At 36.3% G+C, this 20,318-nt stretch overlaps 1 protein-coding gene and 1 long non-coding RNA gene across 3 annotated transcripts; one reads left to right on the top strand and one right to left on the bottom strand.

The window, feature by feature from the left end:
* The first annotated feature begins 1,151 nt into the window (after window positions 1-1,151).
* On the top strand, window positions 1,152-15,811 carry zc2hc1a (zinc finger, C2HC-type containing 1A). Of its 2 annotated transcripts, XM_043225923.1 has the most exons (10): window positions 1,152-1,294; window positions 1,877-1,947; window positions 2,649-2,765; window positions 3,820-3,855; window positions 4,732-4,873; window positions 4,964-5,112; window positions 13,007-13,115; window positions 14,197-14,302; window positions 14,384-14,494; window positions 14,738-15,811. In XM_043225923.1, exons 1-10 carry the CDS (start codon window positions 1,279-1,281, stop codon window positions 14,871-14,873), a joined length of 993 nt encoding a protein of 330 aa, XP_043081858.1. In that variant the 5' UTR covers window positions 1,152-1,278; the 3' UTR covers window positions 14,874-15,811. The 2 variants fall into 2 exon arrangements, with proteins under 2 accessions (XP_043081858.1, XP_043081859.1); XM_043225924.1 differs by lacking the exon at window positions 3,820-3,855.
* On the bottom strand, window positions 15,389-19,784 carry LOC122329596. The gene is made up of 5 exons (XR_006247935.1): window positions 18,911-19,784; window positions 18,376-18,504; window positions 17,830-17,901; window positions 17,204-17,356; window positions 15,389-17,107 (listed from the first exon to the last, which is right to left on the bottom strand). It is a non-coding gene; the product is annotated as an uncharacterized LOC122329596 (long non-coding RNA).
* Window positions 19,785-20,318: the final 534 nt, after the last annotated feature.

The raw sequence follows: 20,318 nt of genomic DNA, 5'->3' as shown, positions 1-20,318 counted from the left end.
GGTGAGTCGAATCTTCTCGACCAGTTCCCCCCTGATTCGTTCATCGAGGGTTTCAACTTCCGCCGGTAGGTGGCGACGGTGAGTCGATATCGTTTTGATATCGTTTCCCTGATATTGCTTTCCTGTTCAGTTTCTCTCGCGTTGAAAATGAGACTGGTGAGATTTGCGAGCCTGATTCACTAATGCCATGAGAAAGAATCGACTCGTCAGGAGCGAACAAAGTCTGATTGATTCATTGAATTTGTGGCTCATTTGATCAGTTTGATTTTTAATTGATACTCAGTAGAAAATATGTGACCCTGGATGACAAAACCATCATGAGTAGCACAGGTGTATTTGGAGCAATAGCCAACAATACATTTTAAATTTAAAAAAATATTAATGCCAAAAAGCATTAGGATATTAAGTTCATGTTCCATGAAGATGTTTTGTAAATTTGCTACCGTAAATATATCAGTAACTTTTTGATTAGTATTGTGCGTTGCTAAGAACTTCATTTCGACACCATTCTTAATATTTTTAGCACCCTCAGATTGCAGATTTTCAAATAGGCCTAGTTGTATCTCTGCCAAATGTTGTCCTATACTAACAGTTATTCAGCTTTTGGATGATGTATAAATCTCAGTTTCAAAAAACTGAAATGGGTCCTGGGTCACATGCACTTTTAGGCACTGCTGTTCTTATCGTTTCATTAAGTCAATTCCAAACAGTGCAGCTGTTGCTCTGAAATGCATTTCCCACCAAGCATGGCGGATGTGCTGGGATGCTGCATTCAGCAAACCGGCTTTTAAACAAGGACTCTATTGTTAGACATTTCCCTCGAAACACATGTTGATTGTTGCTTCTCGGGGTCTTGTGAACGGGATCCTTAAAGCAGAAGAATACGGCGCAATATGGCATCTGGCAGGAACAATATTCCTTTTATTTTGCTTTTGCAAACAGTAGCTTTGGGTCTGGGAGTTCGCCAGTAAATATAATAACAAGAAAAACAAATTAAACGAACACGCGGTAGAGTAAATACGTGCAGAAATATTGTTTTTATTCTCAATAACGCCCGATATAATTAGAAGATTGCTCATCTTCTCCATATTGTTAATGCTCAATCTGGTCGCCTCCCACGTCCCACCTAGCGGCCGGTGGCGGGTACTGCCCATCGTTTATTTCTGCAGGGAAACGGGAAAAGACCAATCAAAAATAAGGATACTAGCATGTGGAGCGGCTACCTAGAAGAGCCCAGTTGCTACAGCATCGTCTTTAGTGTCTTACCGAGCAAGAAAGATGGAGGAAATAGAAGGTAAGGCTTCAGTTCAGTAAAACAACAACAAAAGATGCCCGTGTAAATATTTAGAATATGTCGCTTCTAACGTTTAGCTTTCGGTCCGTGTGGTTGTTAAAGGGAGAGTAGCTTTGGTTTATTCGGTCGCTGTTGTTTGAGGTTATCACCATGGAGGAGAATGACGTCTTGTAGGAAAACACTGACGTTTAACTGTTATTTGAACTGTGCCTATATACATACATGCATAGATGGACAGATGGCTCAAGTGCTTTTTGTGATATTTGGTTCATGTGAAGCTGCAGCAAAACCTATTTACGTTGCATCTCAATTATTTGTTCTGCTCTATGTAAAATAAAACTGAAATGTCAAGGTTTTCTTTTATCCCAGCATCCTTTACACCATTAGGTTTCTGCTTTTCAGTTCAGTTCAGTTGTTTTACATGGACTGACAGGAGTGACCTATTTCCACACACTTCACCCTGTATCTGAGTGAACTGATCGGCACACCCAGATAGACTCAGCCTTGCATCTTTATATATTTTATTATTATGTTTTGAACGTGTTGATATGTTATCATTTGTTCTTTCTGTTTTGTCTACAGATTCTCCTCCTGCTTCCGAAGACCTAATTCCCTGCAAAATATGTGGAAGAAGTTTTTTCACAAAGGTTCTTGTAAGTATTTCCGAATGGGTGATAATCTGACAGCTGGTGGTTGATGTAAATTATCTTGCCACTTGAATGTGTTTGCAAGCATAAAACACCAACGTGAAATTAAACCAATTAAACCTATAACTATAAAATATGTGGATAAAGTGTATGTGCATTAAACGTTGCCTTGCAAGTTGCATTCTGATACAGAATATACACTAAAGTTATAAGATTAAAAAAGGTTTTCTAAAGAACTCTTTCATGTTCAAGGCTGAATTTATTTTATTTAAAAAAGGGTAAACAAAATATGAAAGGTTGTTGTTATATAATTTTTTTTTCTTTTTTAATGTATTTAAAAATGTAATTTATTTCTGATGGATAAACTGAATTTTCGTCAAAGACATCATGATCCTTCAGAAATTATTCTAATATGCTGATTTGCTGCTTAAGAAAACAGCAATTATATATAATTTCATTATTGTCTTTTAATGCTTCATTGTTAAATAAAAATATTAATTTCTTTAAAAAAAAAAAAAAACTCTTTGAATTGCTCAACAATATACTAACCAATTATATTGTTATGTAGTTGCCAAATCAAGTTTAGCAACAACAATGCTTGTATTTCTCTCAGGTCACAAAGTAAACACAAAACCTGCTGTAATTAGTCAATCAGCCAAATGCTGTCACAGTTATTTGATACATTCCTTCCTGGTTACCTACTGTAGAAAAAACATGTGCCGATTTGCCAGAAGACGGCTGCAAAGAAAAGAAAGGTGTTCGACTCCAGCAGGCAAAGGGCAGAAGGGACCGATATTTCTACAGTCAAACCCATAAAACCAAAGGTGAGGAAACGACCACTTTTAAACATTGCAGCAACACTTTCACACTAGCAGTTTGGACCTGGATCTAGTTTACCTTATACTGCATTTGTTCCCTTCATGTCCACAGCTAATGGGAGGTGAACCACGAGCGATTACATTACATACAGTGTATTGTTCAGACTGCTGCACATTCAGAAACTGTGTTATGTGCTGTTGATGCTGCAGGGCTATATTTGACACTGCTTCAACACGCTGATATTCAACGAGCACGACTATTTTTTTCCTGGATTAATAATCTTGGGGGATAAAAACCTCAATGCTGCAATCGGTGGTAATTAAAAATAATTTACCACACACTTTGAGTAAATATATTTAATGTTCTTTATCAGAACTCGCATTGAAGTTTCACATCAAAGAAATGTTATGTTTTTATCCAGATACAAGCATTCATACAAGTGAACGTGTTTAACATTAAAATATATCAGTTTTATTATGGCATTAATTTCTTAAAAATAAATAAAATATCTTAAATCATAATTTCATTTTTAAAAAATTTTTTTTAGCATTTAGTTTTATAGTTTTTGACCATGACCATAAACCTCTATGCAAGTCTCTTGTCCTCCATGAATTATTCCTTTTATTGTATTATTATTTAGTTTTTATGTGCACATTCTTTGTTGCATATTTTTCCGCCATGGCTGTTCCTGGGAAACCAAGCCTGTGACTTTTCTTTTGTTTGTGCCATTCTTTATCAGTTAGTCAAAAAGAGTATCATGCTTGGTTTCCACCACTACTTCAGTTTTTTTGGGCAGTATAAACACGACATTTGTTTCTCGTCTTTATTAAATACACCAGAGAACTTGTTTGAAACTTTGGAAAATTTAGTTACGTTGGACTTCGGTTTGGCCTCAAGCAAGCATACCAAATGTAAAAGACAAAAAAAAACGAAAGTAAAAACACTAAACTAAATCTCAAACAAAGTCCGCTATTCAGGGCTGTTTTCCTCCACGGCTACCCTTATATCATACCCTTAGTGTCCTGAAATATTCTAAAACCCATTTTGGTTATGTTTCAGTTACAAAGTTCTTCCAGCAGCTCTAAGTCTGATAAAGTAAGTTGAATGTTTGATTTTATGTATTTATTTTATTTTACTTTTTTTCCTCATCAATTATGTGTAACCTTGTTAGTTCTTATATTTAGGCTGCGGTGTTTACTATTTGCTGACTTTAGTTTGGGAACGAAAAATTACGTAAGTTATGTTAGTTTATAATACAGAAAAAAAACATCATGTTTGTGTCAGGTTTACTTACTGGGATCAGTACACAATGTTTATCTACCTGTCCTAACATACAAAACACCTTTATTGCTGTTAAAACTGATTCTCATCTGTTAAAATCCAATGCAAAATTCAAGATATTTCCTCTAGTGTTTCAGTTGTAATTATGGTAAAGCTTTTAAAGCACGCCATGATTAATTTTGGAATTCCAGATGCTTTAAGAATTGCATGCTGTTGTTATATGGTTTTTTAACAACAGTTGTTGATTGGGGAAAAAATTTGAAAGCATTTTAAATTATAAATTAATTATAAAAAAAAGTTAAATGATAAAAATATTTAACCAAATTTTAACACTTAAAACACAATAACAGTCTCAAAATTATAATTTTCATAAAATTTAATTAAAATTATAATTGTAATTTTGTAATGCTTAAATTCAATTGTAGTGAATTGTAAGTAAATATTATTATTTATTTTAATTTTTTTTGTTTTATCATTTTGCATAAATGAAAAGTATTTTATTCATTTTATTTTTGAATTTGAATGTTGTCCATTTATCATTTTTTGGTTAAAACATGAAAATGATCAGAATTTTAAATAAATAATTAATCGTATTTCTTTTGAAGGTTGTATTAGGAGAGTTAGGATATCCTGTTTTCCTGTTTGATTTTCTATAAAATGTTTTAAAAGTAAATGTTTTTTTTTAAACAGCCTGACCCACCGAAGAAGCAGTCCAATTGGCGCAGAAAGCATGAAGAATTCATTGCCACCATTCGTGCTGCCAAAGGGTTAGATCAAGTAATGAAAGACGGAGGACCCCTTCCTCCACCCCCGCCTCCTTCTTATGATCCAGGTAAAAAACAAAAACCTATTCTATTGACACTTTTAATAGTTACAGTAAAATAGATAAAAAACAGTAACAGCGATTGACTTGATTGACCAGATTATATCCAGTGTCCCTACTGCCAGCGACGCTTCAGTGAGAATGCAGCAGATCGCCACATTAAGTTCTGTAAAGAGCAAGCATCCAGAATTTCCAACAAAGGCAAGTTTCCTGGGAGTGATAAAGCCAAACCTCCAGCTAGGACTCAGGTGAGGCTTCACTGTACTGTAAAGATCATTGTCTGCATGGGTTGTCCCTATTTTCTTAATAAGTAATGGGTGTTTTTTTGGGCGTGACATGCAATAAACCAATTAGAGTCCCATCTAGCAAACCCTTTAAATGCGAGTTGAGTTTGCGCCGTGGCAGATTGCTATTTACATTTACATACATACAGAATGAACATGTCTCCGGAGAGGAAAAAGATCTGCTCGTGAGCGAGGCACTGTTTATGTATGTTTTTTTTTAATTGTTTTATTAGTACAGGAGGTAAACTGCAGATGTTACAACAATGATTTTGCGCCATTGAGTCCAATTCCTTTTCAGATATACAATGGTGTGGAAAAAAGTGTTGGCCTCCTTCACACTTTTTTTAATCAAAGATAACAAAACTCAGCACAACATGCAGTTTTAAATTAAGGTGGAATGAAGGAAAACAAATGAGAAAGAAAGTAATTGAGCAGCGAGAGCCATTATTCACAGATGGAGAAAACATATAACAGTGGTGAACCTTCCCAGGAGAGGCCGGCCAACCAAAATTACTCCAAGAGCGCAGCGGCAACTCATCCAAGAGGTCACAAAAGACCCCACAACAACACCCTCAAAAATGGCCTGCATGGCAGAGTTCCAAGACGAAAACCCCTGCTGGGCAAAAAGAACACAAAGGCTTATCTAAGTTTTGCCAGAAAACATCTTGATGATCAATAATTAAGACATTTGAAAATATTTTGGACTGACGAGACAAAAGATGAACATTTTGGAAGGTGTGTGTCCCATTAATTCTGGCGTAAAAAAATAACACAGCATTTCAGAAAAAGAACATCATACTAGCAGTGAAAGGTGGATGTAGGTTGATGGTCTGGGTGTGTGCTGCTGCTTCAAGACCTGGGAGACTTGCTGTGATAAATGAAACCATGAATTCTACTGTCTATCAAAAAAAATCCTGAAGGTCATCTGTTCGTGACCTAAACCTGAAGCGAACTTCGGTCAGGGGCAGCAGGACAATGACCCAAAACACACCAGCAAGTCCACCTCTGAATGGCTGAAGAACAACAAAATGAAGAGTGGCTTAGTCAAAGTCCTGACCTGAATCCTATTGAGATGCTGTGACATGACCTTAGAAGGCAGTTCAAGCTCGAACACCCTCCAATGTGGCTGAATTACAACAATTCTGCAAAGAGTGGGCCGAAATTCCTCCACAGCGCTGTAACAGACTCATTGCACTTTATCACTAATGCTTGATTGCAGTTGTTGCTGCTAAGGGTGACCCAACCAGTTATTAGGTTTAGGGGGCGAGCACTTTTTCACACAGGGCCATGTGGGTTTGGATTTAGTTTTCCCATCATAAAAAAAGCCTTCATTTAAAAACTGCATGTTGTGTTTGCTTGTGTTATCTTTGGTTAATATTTAAATTTGTTTAATGAGGTGAAACCATTAAAGTGTGACAAACATGCAAAAAAATTTAAATCAAGAAGGGGACCAACACTTTTTTTTACACTACTTTATGTTCGTTTTCAATTTCCAGTATAATTACATACATGAAGAATAGTGCTGGCAAATTATTAATCACAATTAAAAAAATTTTTAATACAAAATGTGTGTGCACTGTGTGTATTTATTATATGTATGAAAAGACATATCCAGTATACATTGTGAAAGTATTAACATGCATATATTCATATTTTATAATCTATATTATATATTTAATATATAAACATAACAACATTTTCTTAAACATATACATGCATGTGTGTGTATTTATATATACATAATAAATATACACAGTACTTACTATTATGTACACAAAAACATATTTAGGATGTGATTTAATCATGATTAATTATTGCCCAGCACTATTAAACGAATACATTATGTGTTGGATTAGTTATTTATTGGCAAGTGTGCAGCTAGCACACCCACCTTAACAATTTCAATATATCACTTGGCTTTTATATAACATTGGCTTTCATATACATATTAAGTGGTTGTTCAGCTTATTAAAAGCAACATTTTTGATTTATCTTAAATATAAAAGGAAGATTTGATATTAGTCTGGAGGTGCTCAATATGGTATTATCAAGATTGCTCAGAAAAAGTTCAGAAAAGTCCCAGAAACAAGTGAGGTGTTCACCACTCACCACTTCTAAGAGATCTGCTTCTAAACAGTTAAGCACACTTTTGAAAAAAGATGGGAAGTGTGTCATGGTCACGGGTTGAAGATGAAAAACAGACAGTAAATGTTTTTTAAGGTTGTGGTTGAGTTTTTTGACCTCTGCATAGCTTGAGGGTTTATGAATCGCCTTTCTTATATTACTGATTTTCTCAGAAAAGAATGGAGCTAATCAATTGCATTTGCTTTTGAGAATTTGAGAAGATCTGTCTAGCTGTGGCTAGTTCCGCATTGAAAGCATGAAGGCCGTCATAGATGCTATAGTGAGTTCAAAGTTTTGTCTTTCGCCACATCCGCTCAGTTTTTCTGCACTGACTTTCCATACTCTGAATTGCTGTTGAATTTCTCCATTGAGATATCTGTCTTCCCATTTTATAGACTTATAAAGCCAGGACTGTATAATCAACAACATTCTTAACTTTTGAGTTAAAGGAATCAAGGAGAAGATCAACAGAGTCTGCAGAAATGCTGTGTTAAATATTTAGCCTCCATAAATAGTGCATTGGTGTTCTCATTTATGCATCTCCTTCTGACAGAGACATATCTAGATTCATAGATAACAGATCAATATATCAAAGAAAATACAGAAGAGATCAGATAGTGCTATGTCCTTAATAACAATAGATGGAAAGTTTAGAACTCTACTCATGATTAAATATATAGTGTGTCCATGATTATGTCCATGCACATGCTAAATCAGGTCAATTGTGTTTAAAAAAAAAACTTATTTCTTTTGTAGTATTGTTTTCTGCATTATCAGTCTGTATATAATGATAAAGCAGTCGGAGAACTCTCACAGGAGGAAGAGGAGGACAAGCTGGGCCTACAGGCATTAGTTATTGGGGTTCCCACACTTTTTTTAGTTGGCAGATTGAGGCTTGCAGCAAAAGAATGTGAGAGTTTGGTCCCAGCGTACACCAATTCCACCGTTTTCTGTGAGAAGCTTAGAAGTGGAGATGCTGGATATAGGGATAATGGGTCTGGTGAGATGGGCACTTTTATAACCGGGATCTTTTATAGCGGGGACAACGTTTTCTTTCAGTGTCAATTAATATGCAAATCCAGCGTAAAAGTAAAAGTCAACAAACACACTTGCAAAAGTCTGTTGCTGCCCTGGAAAAACGAACTGCATCCTCTGTTTACTTAATGGTGGATTCTTTAGGAAGCTAAACAAGGTTATTTTTCTCTTACAACCCAAAACACTTTTCTTTGAAGACACTCTTCCCAAGCAAGTCCCATGCAGTGCTGCCAACTAAAGCACACTCTTCTATTGCTGTGGATTTTGAAACATTGACCATGTTTACCATGAGAATCCAGCTAAATAACTCAACATGAATGAAGTAGCATTAGACACCCACCACCCTTTAACATTAGTTCTGTCTGCCAATCAATAAAAAAGTTTTTTTCTGTGATTAATCATGATTTGTTTTTGCATATTAAAATATTTATTTATATATATATATATATATATATATATATATATATATATATATATATATATATATATATATATATATATATATATATGTATATATGTATGTATATGTATATATATTAGGATGCACCGATACCACTTTTTTGGAAAACGAGTGCAGTACTTGCATTTCAGTACTCGCGATACCGATACCGAGTACTTAATAAAAACATGATTTAAATTTACAGGTAACAGCTTTAGTCATATAATTTAACAAAAAAAAAACAAGGCACTAGTTTGAAATTAAGAACATTTATTTAAAATGAAAAGCATGTTGTATGCAACATATTACAGAATAAATAATTGTCAAAATGTAAACAGTGACAGTGCAACTCAAGTATTTTTTTCAGTTTGTTGTAAACTCTGCCGCTTTGGACAACACAAGGGGCATTAATAAACATCTTTGCTATTTAGTGCACAATATTTGAATAAACTAACAACATCCACCAACATAGAACTGTGGCAGTCAGTGCAACTGAGGTAGGAATTAATATATGTACATGTACAACATGTACTGATGTTTTAGGTATACCCCATGTCTGGAGCATTTCCTCAAACACATGCGCTATAGCCTTGGCTGGTGTGCGAGCCGCGGAATTGTTTCGCATGTAATATGGCTCGTTGCGGCGTGAAACTCTCGTCTATCCACTGGGAGGTTAGGCTAATTAGCGACACGGGGCTAACACTGCTTGTCCAAATATCCGTGGTGAAACTAAACGCAGAGGAGGTTTGCAGTAGGCTGTGGATATGTTTTTTTTTCACGGAGTCGTGTAGTTTAGGCAGCTCCGTGTCAGTCATGTGTGGCTCCAGAACATGAAGGACACGCAGGAATCCCACATTTTCTACCTCCGAGAGTGCAATGTACTCGATAATTGTTAAATGCGCTACCTTTTGAGCCTCCTCTGGACAATTTCGCTGAGCACAATTTGCAGTCCGCCTTTGTTTTGTCGCCTTCATTTACTTTGAAATAGTTCCACCCGGCTGACATGTTTCGCCTCGCCTTCTACCCGCTCTGAGCTGCAGCCGGGGCCTGGGGGCGGGGCACTCGGCGCCCGTGATTAACATACACGCCACTCAAACATAGACAATTCTCAGACTGTGGTATCGGTCCCCGGTATCGGGGGACTTTTAACGAGTACGAGTACTTTAGAAAATGTGGTATCGAGGCCGATACCAGATACCGGTATCGGTGCGTCCCTAATATATATATGTACTGTGACACATTTAGCCTCCAAAGTAATGTATAAACTACAAAGATGGCTTTTTTTCTCCTTTTTATTAACTTTCAGGTTAGCTGTGCAGCTGGTGCACTTAACTGAAGCAGCTCAGCGTATGCCTGCAGCCAGCGCACAGCCTTTCAAACCACACTCTATTTAATAATCATCTTCATCCGGTGTCTGGACTACTTTTGACCAGAATTATGACTGACCTGTGTAAACTAGAGTTCCACCTGATTATGTGCTAGGTCTAAGAGGTTTTTCCAAATTTCCAGTTGTAAATATGAGGCATGTTACAGTCTGGAACAGGAACGATGATTTCCATGAACACCGCTGGTCTGGAACATGCATATTGAGGAGCCTTGAAAGTGATGTTTTTGGGGCTTTAATCTTAGTCTCATTAGAGCTCTGAAATTTTAACTTCTTTGTCTGTTTTAGCAGGTCATTTTGATTGTGGGCCAACTCTCTTGAAAGAGTGGCAATGTCTGGGTCCTGGTTCTCCATAAGGACAGTCTTCTTATATGTAGTTCAAGTTCATTTCCTTTGCACAGATTGCCATTTTTCATCATTTTTAACTCCCAGTTCTTTGGAACTGACGTCACATTAAAGGCTTTTAGTTTCTTCCCTCAACTGCTCATTGTTCCTATACACAAAGCCAGTTCATTTTTGAGTTCATGAAACTTCCAATTGCTATGGCCTGGGAGAGTTGAACAGACCAGTTTAATGTTAGTCCACAAAGAAGCTTGATAAGTGGAGCGCCCTTTAAAGGGTTAGTTCCCACAAAAATAAATCTCTGGTTCATGTTGTTCCATACCTGTAAGACCTTCGTTCATCTTCGCGAACACAAATTAAGATTTTTTTTGATGAAATCATTTTAACCCTCCCTAGAGAGCAATATATTAGAAATGTTTCTAGACTCAGAAAGTAGTTGGATCATCGGTAAAACAGTTCATGTGACAACAGTGGTTCATCTGTAATTTTATTAAGCTACAAGAATACTTTTTGTGCCCAAAGAAAACAAACAGAACAAATTTATTCAACAATTCTTGTCCTCCATTATCAAAATTACCACAATGCATGTGCATGCATTCCTCTGCTCGTAAACGAGGCACAGCACATACGTTGTGGTACTCTTTTGTACATTAGTAGTTCAATAAACAAGAAGTTAAAATGAAGTGACTTGCATTTTAGACACAATATTAACTTTTTCCAGTTTCACTGAAGAAACCAGTTGCAATCGAAGCCAATTAATGGTCCTATATTGTCAAATCTGAAATTTCCTGGATAGTCAGATTTGAGGGGCTATGTAACTACTATATACATTTTAAAATGGACAATCCACAGTAAACTGCACACAGCCTGCATAAAGTAGCTGTGATTTGTTTAGTTTTTTTTTTTTTCAAAGCGCTGTGACCTCCGTATGATCAACTCACTCACTGCATTCAGTCATCACCCGAGCACCATAATATGTTCATAATATTACTGAGCAACAACACTGAAACATGTCAAAAAGGTTAACTAGAAGAACCAGAGTGGCTGACCTGTACACTCATGCCAAACATCTAACAAGATTGTTACTAGGTGAGTTGCATCAAACTTGTAAAGACAAACTTACTGTGTCTGTCTAGCAATAATGAATATGTATACATTTACGTTTTAGCAGGCAACTATTTTTACAACTAACGTTACGATATTATTCTAGCTACAACTAGTCGCTAGTCCAGCTAATCACAATGATGTACAAACAGTTACGCATGATTATATATAAATTGTCCGTTTGTTGTTTTGAACACATGAACACAGACATTACTCATAAATGACATATTCGTGAGATGCAATAAAACTTTGCATGTGCCCATAACAAAAAATAACAATACTATACGTTTAAGGGAGGGTTAAATGGTGAGTACAGCTACTACTAAGTACTTACTAGATAATAACTGTATATTATAGACACCTTAAAATAAAGTTACCTAAGTGGGACCACTAATTGTTTGCAAGATGCAGACGTTGATACTTGTTAATCAGTGACAGTTTGACTACATGCTAAAAACTTTATTTGATTATGGCAACACAAAATTCATTGTTGGTAAAAATGCTTGGAAAATTTACTTTTGTAGCGTGTCAGCCATCGATAATATTAGACAAATCATAGCGTTTAAATTGTCAATTTTGTCACAAATTACAAACAAATGTTTTTCAGCTCTTTTAATGTAATGTGAATCAATCGTCTTTTCTACAGCACAAAATAAATGTATGTATCAGAAGATCATAATTTAAAAACAAACAAAAAAAATTCTTGTAATCGATCAATTCGTGTTTCTAAGATCATCAATAAAACAGCTTCTAAATAGTCTTAACATTTACAACATTATGCCAGAAACGCTAACAATGCAACATTGCTTTATTGTTTTAAGAAATCATTCAGTTATGGTGTTAAGATTGCTCCCCATTCTAAGTAAGAGGTGGTGTCTCTGCAGTTTTGTGAATAGGTTTTATGAGGAAACTTTACTGCTGTTTAGGAGAACTCTATTGTTTTTATGAATACGGCCCCTGATTTGCAGCACATGGGCTGCCCATAACCACACTTGTTCTTTAAACAAATTATGTATGCTGGCTATTAAAGGGAAATGAATAAAACTCCTGCATGTTATGTGGTTCTCACACATGGACTCTTTTGTTGTTTTGTGCTCTGTGTGACCTACTTTAGTTAATTATCTTTAGTGTGTTCACCTGTGTGTTGTTAATTTAGTAATTTCTTGTGTGTATTTAAGTCCAGTGTGTTTGTCCGACTTCGTCTTTCGTGTGTGGTTTATGTTCTGCCTGCCTGCTTGCAAAGATGACGTTTATGTTGTGTTTGGAAGATTAAAAGATCGATCCCGTTATATTCCCTCTCTCGCAAACCACACCGTGACAGTGGTGATCTAAATGTCAGCAGAAACCGATACATCGTGTTGCCTTCATTTTGTTTAGTTTAGATTATCTTGAGTAATTGATAGAAACTTTCTATTTTTCTGTGTCTGCAGTACAAACCCCCTCCACCAAAGAAGGCAAACTCTCCTGCTGCGTCCACGGTGTCCTCCGTGACTTCTCGTCTACCTCAGCGCTCCGCCTATGGGCAGGGTGCTGGCACAGGTATGGACTCATTTTAATCAATTATTTCCATCTTTAATCAGTCATTTACCTATTACCATTTCATTAAGAATTACTTTTGCAAAGCTATTAAACCTACAGAATTGATCCTATGTACGTCCTCCAGTGAGCAACTTCAGCACTTCAGATCCTGTGTAATGAGGATGCTGATGACGATTGCGAATCCATGTGCGGACGTTTATTGGGATAGTCCAACAGAGCATGGTCAAATATAACAGGCAGAAGGTTGTTAACGGTTAAGCAGTCCGATCGGCTAGACAGTAAAGAAGGCAATGGGTCGTATCACAAACATCAGTCCAATCAGGTTACCAGAATACAGGGATGATCCGAAGAGACAATGGTCAGGGTAAACAGGCAAGGTCATACACACAATGGCAGTCGGAATAATCATGAGAGAAACGCTTGGTAAGGCAGTCAAACTGGCAATACTTTGCAATGATTGAAACGAGTGCTCTGGCTTTACGCTGGGAAAACAGGAAGTGAGTGCAGAGGGAGTGGAGACGAGTCAGTACTCGGGCGAGGGCTCCCTCTGCTGGTGTGGCGTTACATCCTGCTTCTATTATTTTTACATTTGTAATTTTTAAATTTTTTTTATTTCAGTTTGCATTTGAATTTTTATAAAATACATTTATTTAATAAACATTTGATAAGTATCCGGTTGTTAAATTTATACGACTCACATTCCCAAGTTTTTTTTCTCCATTTGTAATGTATTTCTGTGGAAGAATTACATCGCCATATATTGGTTCTTGAGATATGTTGGGTATTTGTTTTTTTGTGTTTTTTTTTTTAAGTGAGGAAAAAAATTGCGACTATATTGCCCAGCCCTAATTTAGGTTTTAAATTAAATTTTTCTGTTCGCATACTGCTTCCAATGTCGTCCGACCTCCAGTGGTCTCTTTTTTAATAAAAGTGAAACTGTAAAATAGTCTTTAGACTAATGCAGATAAATGTCAATGAGCTGACACGCATCCAAACATAAAGTGTAGCGATGGCACTTTTTTAATTCATATTAAAATAAGGACTAAAAAAAAAAAAAGCTGTTTCCCCTCTCCCTCCACAGGTATTCCTAGCAGCAAAACCTCATCCACTGGCTCAGTGAGGAGCACATCTTCAGGATACTCTCCATTACGAAACGCCTCCTCTGGCTTGACCAGCCCTCCCTCGGAGTAAGACACCAGCTCACGGACCATAATCACCATTTTCCTTCAAAATCTTCTTTAAAATCATCATTATGTTTGTGTTTGCAGAGGGAACATGAAACCCAAGGGCATGGTTTCACAAAGTTCGCTGAGAAATCCACCTTCTGGTGTAGGGATGAACAAGAAGAAGCTCCAGAACGCAGACAACTGTATTTCAAGGTACAGTATGAGGTCGCGAGCAGTGGTGTACGGCAGTGGTGACTTCTTAGGATTTGTGGTGATGGACACAAATGAAACAGACACAGATCTATCAACTGCTCCTGTTCAATTCTTTTTTTTCTTTCCCAGTTTACAACATCAGTTAAAAAAGGTCTTTTAGTCAGTTATGAACCTAACTTCTGGCTTTCAGTTTTGTTTTAAATAGTCCACACTGACTCATTCACATGTATTATTTTTTGTTAGGAATGATGTGAAAAATGAAAATGAAATCAATTTTTCCACAACGGGCACCAAGTTTTGCCACGAGTGCGGGACCAAGTACCCTGTGGACTGGGCCAAGTTCTGCTGCGAGTGCGGAGTGAAACGAATGTACATATAAAAGTAAGACTGACTCACTGTAGCCGCAAAAACAAGGGTATTACTTTCCAAACAGTTAGTGTACTTGGCAAATCCTTGTGCTGTAAAAATATTTCACTTGTAATCTGCTCCTGTTTCTATAGAAAGAATCCCATCCCAACCTTCCACTCACTTTTATTTAATTTAATTTTTTCGTTGGAGGAAATATGAAAGTGCAATATGATTGGTTACTACTACAAAAGTAGTATTATCTCCGTTATAATTATGATTAAAATATTCATGTGAAATTGACTTAAATTGATCCAGGCCTTAAAATGGCTCCATATCACTCATAAAATGTAACCATTCTAATGTTAATCTTATTGTAGTGTGTCGTTTTGAGGGAATTGAAATGCTATTTTAATTTAAAATATTTGCTTTTTAAACACATCGACGACGGTTCTTTCGCTGAGCAATCCTCTTTTGTATTTCACTTTGTTTTTATACGTTCGCGATTTGTTTTTGTGTGTTTTTAACAGTATTGAACATGAAAATGACTTGTAGAAGTTGGCGTCGTATATTTATTAGACATGCAATCCGTCACATCTGTTCAGCCTTGGTTGATCATATTTACACATTAACACAACATACAAAACTTAAAGGTGTCTGCAATGTCATGTCACATCCTTCAAGAGCGTCCACCATATTACAAACCTTACAAAAAGTAGCTTTACAATGGTATTTAATTGCTTTTGAGCCTTTAAGTTTGATCACTGCTGGTCCAGGGTGAGAGAGGTCGAGGAGCTCATATACGTTTTAAGCATCACTCTGCACCTTGTTATTCTTGTATTACTGCTGTTCTGGCAGTAAATATAGCTTATGAATACCTGCTTTTGGGATTATGACCAATTTTGCCATTAAAGAATACAGTGGTTAAAATTGGTTAAATTCATCCTATATAAATAAAGTGGAAAACATGAATCAAGTTGTGTCCTGTTTATTTAGGGCTGCCAATTAACACATTAATTTAGTACAGTTACCTGTTTATTTAAAAAGAAATAAGCATTTATTGTAATTGCTGACCCAGTGTTTTAATGCCTAAACGGTGATTTAGTCACAATGATGTGATTAATTTATTTAGGTGCTTTTGTCAACAAATATTGATATGCAACATATGTAGTTATTCGTTATATAAGCATTAATTATCATTTTTCATTGACTGACAGCCCTAGTTGAGAGTTGTTGTTTTTTTTTTTTACATGGTTTTGTTTCATATTTCAGTTTCTCTTTACAAACCCATTGTTTTCCTTGCTACTACTGGCATGAACTTACGAAGAAAAAAAAAGTGGTAATTTGATGTTACATAGCAATACAAAAGTATTTTTAAAAATGTCCATTAATGTTAAACATTATGTAAAAAAACTAAATCTGTTATACTGTTATATATCAAAACATATATGAAGTGAATATTGTGAAAAGTTAACAAGATAGTTCTTTATACAAGGGAAGTGACCCTTAGTTAACGTACCATAGAAAGTGACATATAAGCTTGTTTTCAAATTTCTGTAAATCAGTGTAGCTGTTGCATAAAAATGCAGTTTAAATAAATACTGGTTATTTAAAAAAATAAAAATCTTAAGGACAGTAAATTAAAAAGGCAAGAATTTTCTTGGCATGTACTGTTAAATATTTCAGAAGCGAAATTTTAATCATTATAAACTGAAATGAGGATTTAAAAGAAAGAACATCATATAAAAAGTATTAACCGAGTTTCCTAGAGTTGGAACACGTTCTGTTTAATTTTAATCTAAAATGTAAGGCTTTAAGAAAACATGTAAGACTTAGATAGGGTCACTTCCAAAAAAAATTGTAACTTGAGGGCTAGAGAATTAATATAATATCAGTTTCATTTGTAAGTTGCATCACCCTCCGTGCTCAAAGATAATTATCCCAAGTACAAAGCATGCTTACGTTTAGCACATATTTTCCATTAAAGTTTAGTTTCATTCAAATACTGAATAGTGTGAATGGCACATGGTTTGTCCAGTTCTTCATATTCTGTACATTCATTTGTTATAATAGAGCTACAAGATGGATGGAGGCCAAACATTATATACCGGTTTGCTCTGAAGTCTTCCCACGCTCTGGAAGGTCTGTGCCGAGTGACAGATACGCATTGTATTGTTCAAAGTGTCTCTGTAAGTTAGCAAGAATGTCTTTCACTCTGCAAAGTTTCCACTTTCGTATTTGCTGTGTTGGCTTTTTTGTCCCCTCTCTCTGTTCATCCACAAATGAAACAAAAAGGAGGTTTGAGTAAATGAAAATGATGGAAAAAAAAAAACTGAATGTGAGGAAGCAGGTGGTTTCGTTTACCTTTCCATAGCACCAACATCTCAAGGACTCATTTATTTCTCCCACAAGTCTATATAATGCATCTTTCAGTTGTCCATTTACATTCTCCAGTTCTCTCCCGATTTTACTCAGTTTTCCGTTAACCTTGCAGATTTTTCTGAGGATGGACTGTGTCTGTGAGCGGATCAGAAACAATGAGTGACAACAATGGAGGAGAAACTTAATGCAGGGTGGTTAAAATAACAAGTCCTGTGTGTGGGGTGAACAGAACCCATCTGACCCTGAACTTCCTATCAGTCTGGAATGAGTGGGAAGAGCAAGTAATAACTTTCACGAAGCCAATTGGCAGGACACTAAAGTGAAAGAACCAAACAGCGCCAGATTTCAGTAGACGGAAGTATAAAAGTCTGTCAAATATGAGAAACTGCTTCTTCCGTTTGAGTGAGAAATATGTCCAACACATGAAGCATTCAATGCAGCGTTTCCCAACCCTGTTCCTCGGAGGACGCCAACGCTGCGCTAAACACCTGAATCAGCTCATTAGAGAAATATATTGGTCAGAGACATCCGAAATGTTCACTGTTGATGTGTCTCCAGGAACGGGGCTGGGAAACACTGATTCAGTAGACAAACAGACATTTTCTTACATTTTTTGGCTCCTTCGACATGCTGACATTTCTTACTGTGCAGTTCGAATTCAGTTGTTCAATAATATCCTGCTGGAAAGTACAAATAAATTAATTATAAAATAACTACTATACAAACGGTAGTTATTTTCAGTCATATATATATATATATATATATATATATATATATATATATATATATATATATATATATATATATATATATATATAAGATATAGTAGATATGTAAGAATGTAAAATATGTAAGTGAAAAAATGAATAATGTGTGGCTCACAGCTACACTTATCTGTAAGTTATATGTTGAGGAAGCTTATCAGTTATGTACCTTGTCATTGTGTTTTGTAATTTTTTTTTTTCAGATGTTTCAGGCATGTTAACATGATGCTGTTTTGTGGGTAATATATACAGCATGCATTACCTAAGGTTCATGGAAAAGCTCATTTTGAACTTTTTTTTTTTTTTTTTTTTAATAACTCCTGTTTAACTATTTTAGTGTTTCAATCCCTTCACCTGGTGGCATATGTGTTAACAACGTAGTCTACTTACAACGTGCTTCAGCTGTATCCTAATGATATTGCGGTAATCCTCGGTGATCTGGTTTTTATTGCGGCCACTTTCACAGGAAAACGCGAGAGGTAGTATAATAAGCGTCAAAACAGAAGTACCAAGACGATGCTGCGAATACAAAAAAAATGCAAAAAAAAAAGAGAGAAAAAGTTACAACGGCACGGTTTTCTTTCAGTCTCGAGCGTGATTTACATAAAACCAGGCTATACTTGTACACTTAACGCAGTGCCGTTTAAAAGGATCGGTATGACGGTTTCCACACGAATAACATTCGCTTTCGTAATAAACTCGCTTTCTTGTAAATCACTTGCGAGTTTCGTTTTGATTGTTTCTTATAACCACCGGGAATCCCCGAGTAAGGATAGCTATAAATACAAGCTTTTCCTGCAGCCGGGCTCAAAACGACGCTGCGCCCGCGAAGGTAAGAGCGACGCGTTGATTCAGCCCGTTTCCTCGAAGGGGACGCTCGGTCGTTTTTTTTTTTTTTTTTGGTTGTTGCTTCCCTTGAACTTACCATTGGTCATTTTTGAGCCATAATCACACGCAGACCGAAGCCGTCAAAGCAAAGTCGCCTCGAGACGGACAAATGGAAATTCATGTTTTCCTATCGGTTTTCCACGCGAATCAGTCGCTTTATTGACTCGAACGCCGTGCTCGTCTTTCAGTCATTACAACGCTCGTAGTCCATTGGATTAAAACTTCCGTCAGCGCTGGATCTCCTCGCTTTCGCTTTGACTCCGCATGACTGGGGCTGTATCGCTTAGAGCCACGAGCGTGAGCTCGGAGCGAGCGGAGACGACAAGTTGCAGAAAGGAGGGGCCTTCCCGGTTCCCACATGACGGCTGGCTGGTGACAGCTGCAGTCTGTCTGGTTTGATCGCATTCGTTGGAGAAAGTCAAGTGCCTGACTAACTGTACCGTATTGATCTATAGGTGTATGTGTCAGCGACCCATCACAGCTGGGTTCAGTGTTAGGTTCGTTTAAGGGCTTTCCGAATGTTAGAATGCAAAGAACTCGAAGGTTCCCGCGCTTTCGAATTCCACAGAATCTTATCGAAATGAGCGGCAAGTGACTGTTAAGTGCAGGATGACAGTGCGTTTTTTTGTTTATGATCTGAATCCGATTATTGTCTGGTAAGCTAGAGTGATTCTTAGATTAGGGTCGATGGGGGTAAACGTTTGTGATTCTTGATTAATTTCATCGTTTTTGTTCAATGCCTGCAGTGGTAAGGTGTTTGCCGAGGTGCCCGAACTTTTTGGCCGTTACGTACAGTTATATTGTATTAAAATGCATTAAGTGATTTTTACATTATTTCTTAAATGATGGATAATTATTACATTAAAATGATTGAATTCTAAAACAAAATAGTTTTTTACATTTAGAATTTTTTTTTTAACTGATTCAAATTTTTTTCACTTCAGTGCACAAATAAAACAAAAAAACGATAGAACAAAAATATGAAGTACAAATAAATTATGCTTTAATTGCATGTTTTTATTATTTTAATGACATGGCGGGTCAAATCAAAGGTCTCTGGCCTGAGGGCCCTGGTTTCGTCTCTGATTTATTGTTAAGTAAATCCTATATAAACTATTAGGACCTTCATAATAATACGTTCTTGTGGAATTAAAGTAAAAGTATTATCTAGGCCTACAAATATTTTTTATGTATTTTGACCTTCACGTGCTGCTGTGAACTAGCCTACTCGAATTAGTATAAATGACGACAATTCCACAAAGAAAAAAACTTTGTTTTTTTTTTATTAAATCACAAAACATATGCATGAGCAAGCAAAAGGAAATGGAATGAAAAAACACAGAATTCAGAAACATGAGCGAGTTGATACGCGGTGCAACACATTTTCAGTGACATTTCAGGAGATCAGTAGTTCAAAACATTCGAACGCGAATATAGAAAATGAA

This window comes from Puntigrus tetrazona, chromosome 24, assembly GCF_018831695.1.
Source record: "Puntigrus tetrazona isolate hp1 chromosome 24, ASM1883169v1, whole genome shotgun sequence".
Classification (NCBI taxonomy): Eukaryota; Metazoa; Chordata; class Actinopteri; order Cypriniformes; family Cyprinidae; genus Puntigrus; species Puntigrus tetrazona.
Note: the sequence above shows the minus strand (reverse complement) of the source record. Positions and strands in the feature narration are given on the sequence as shown.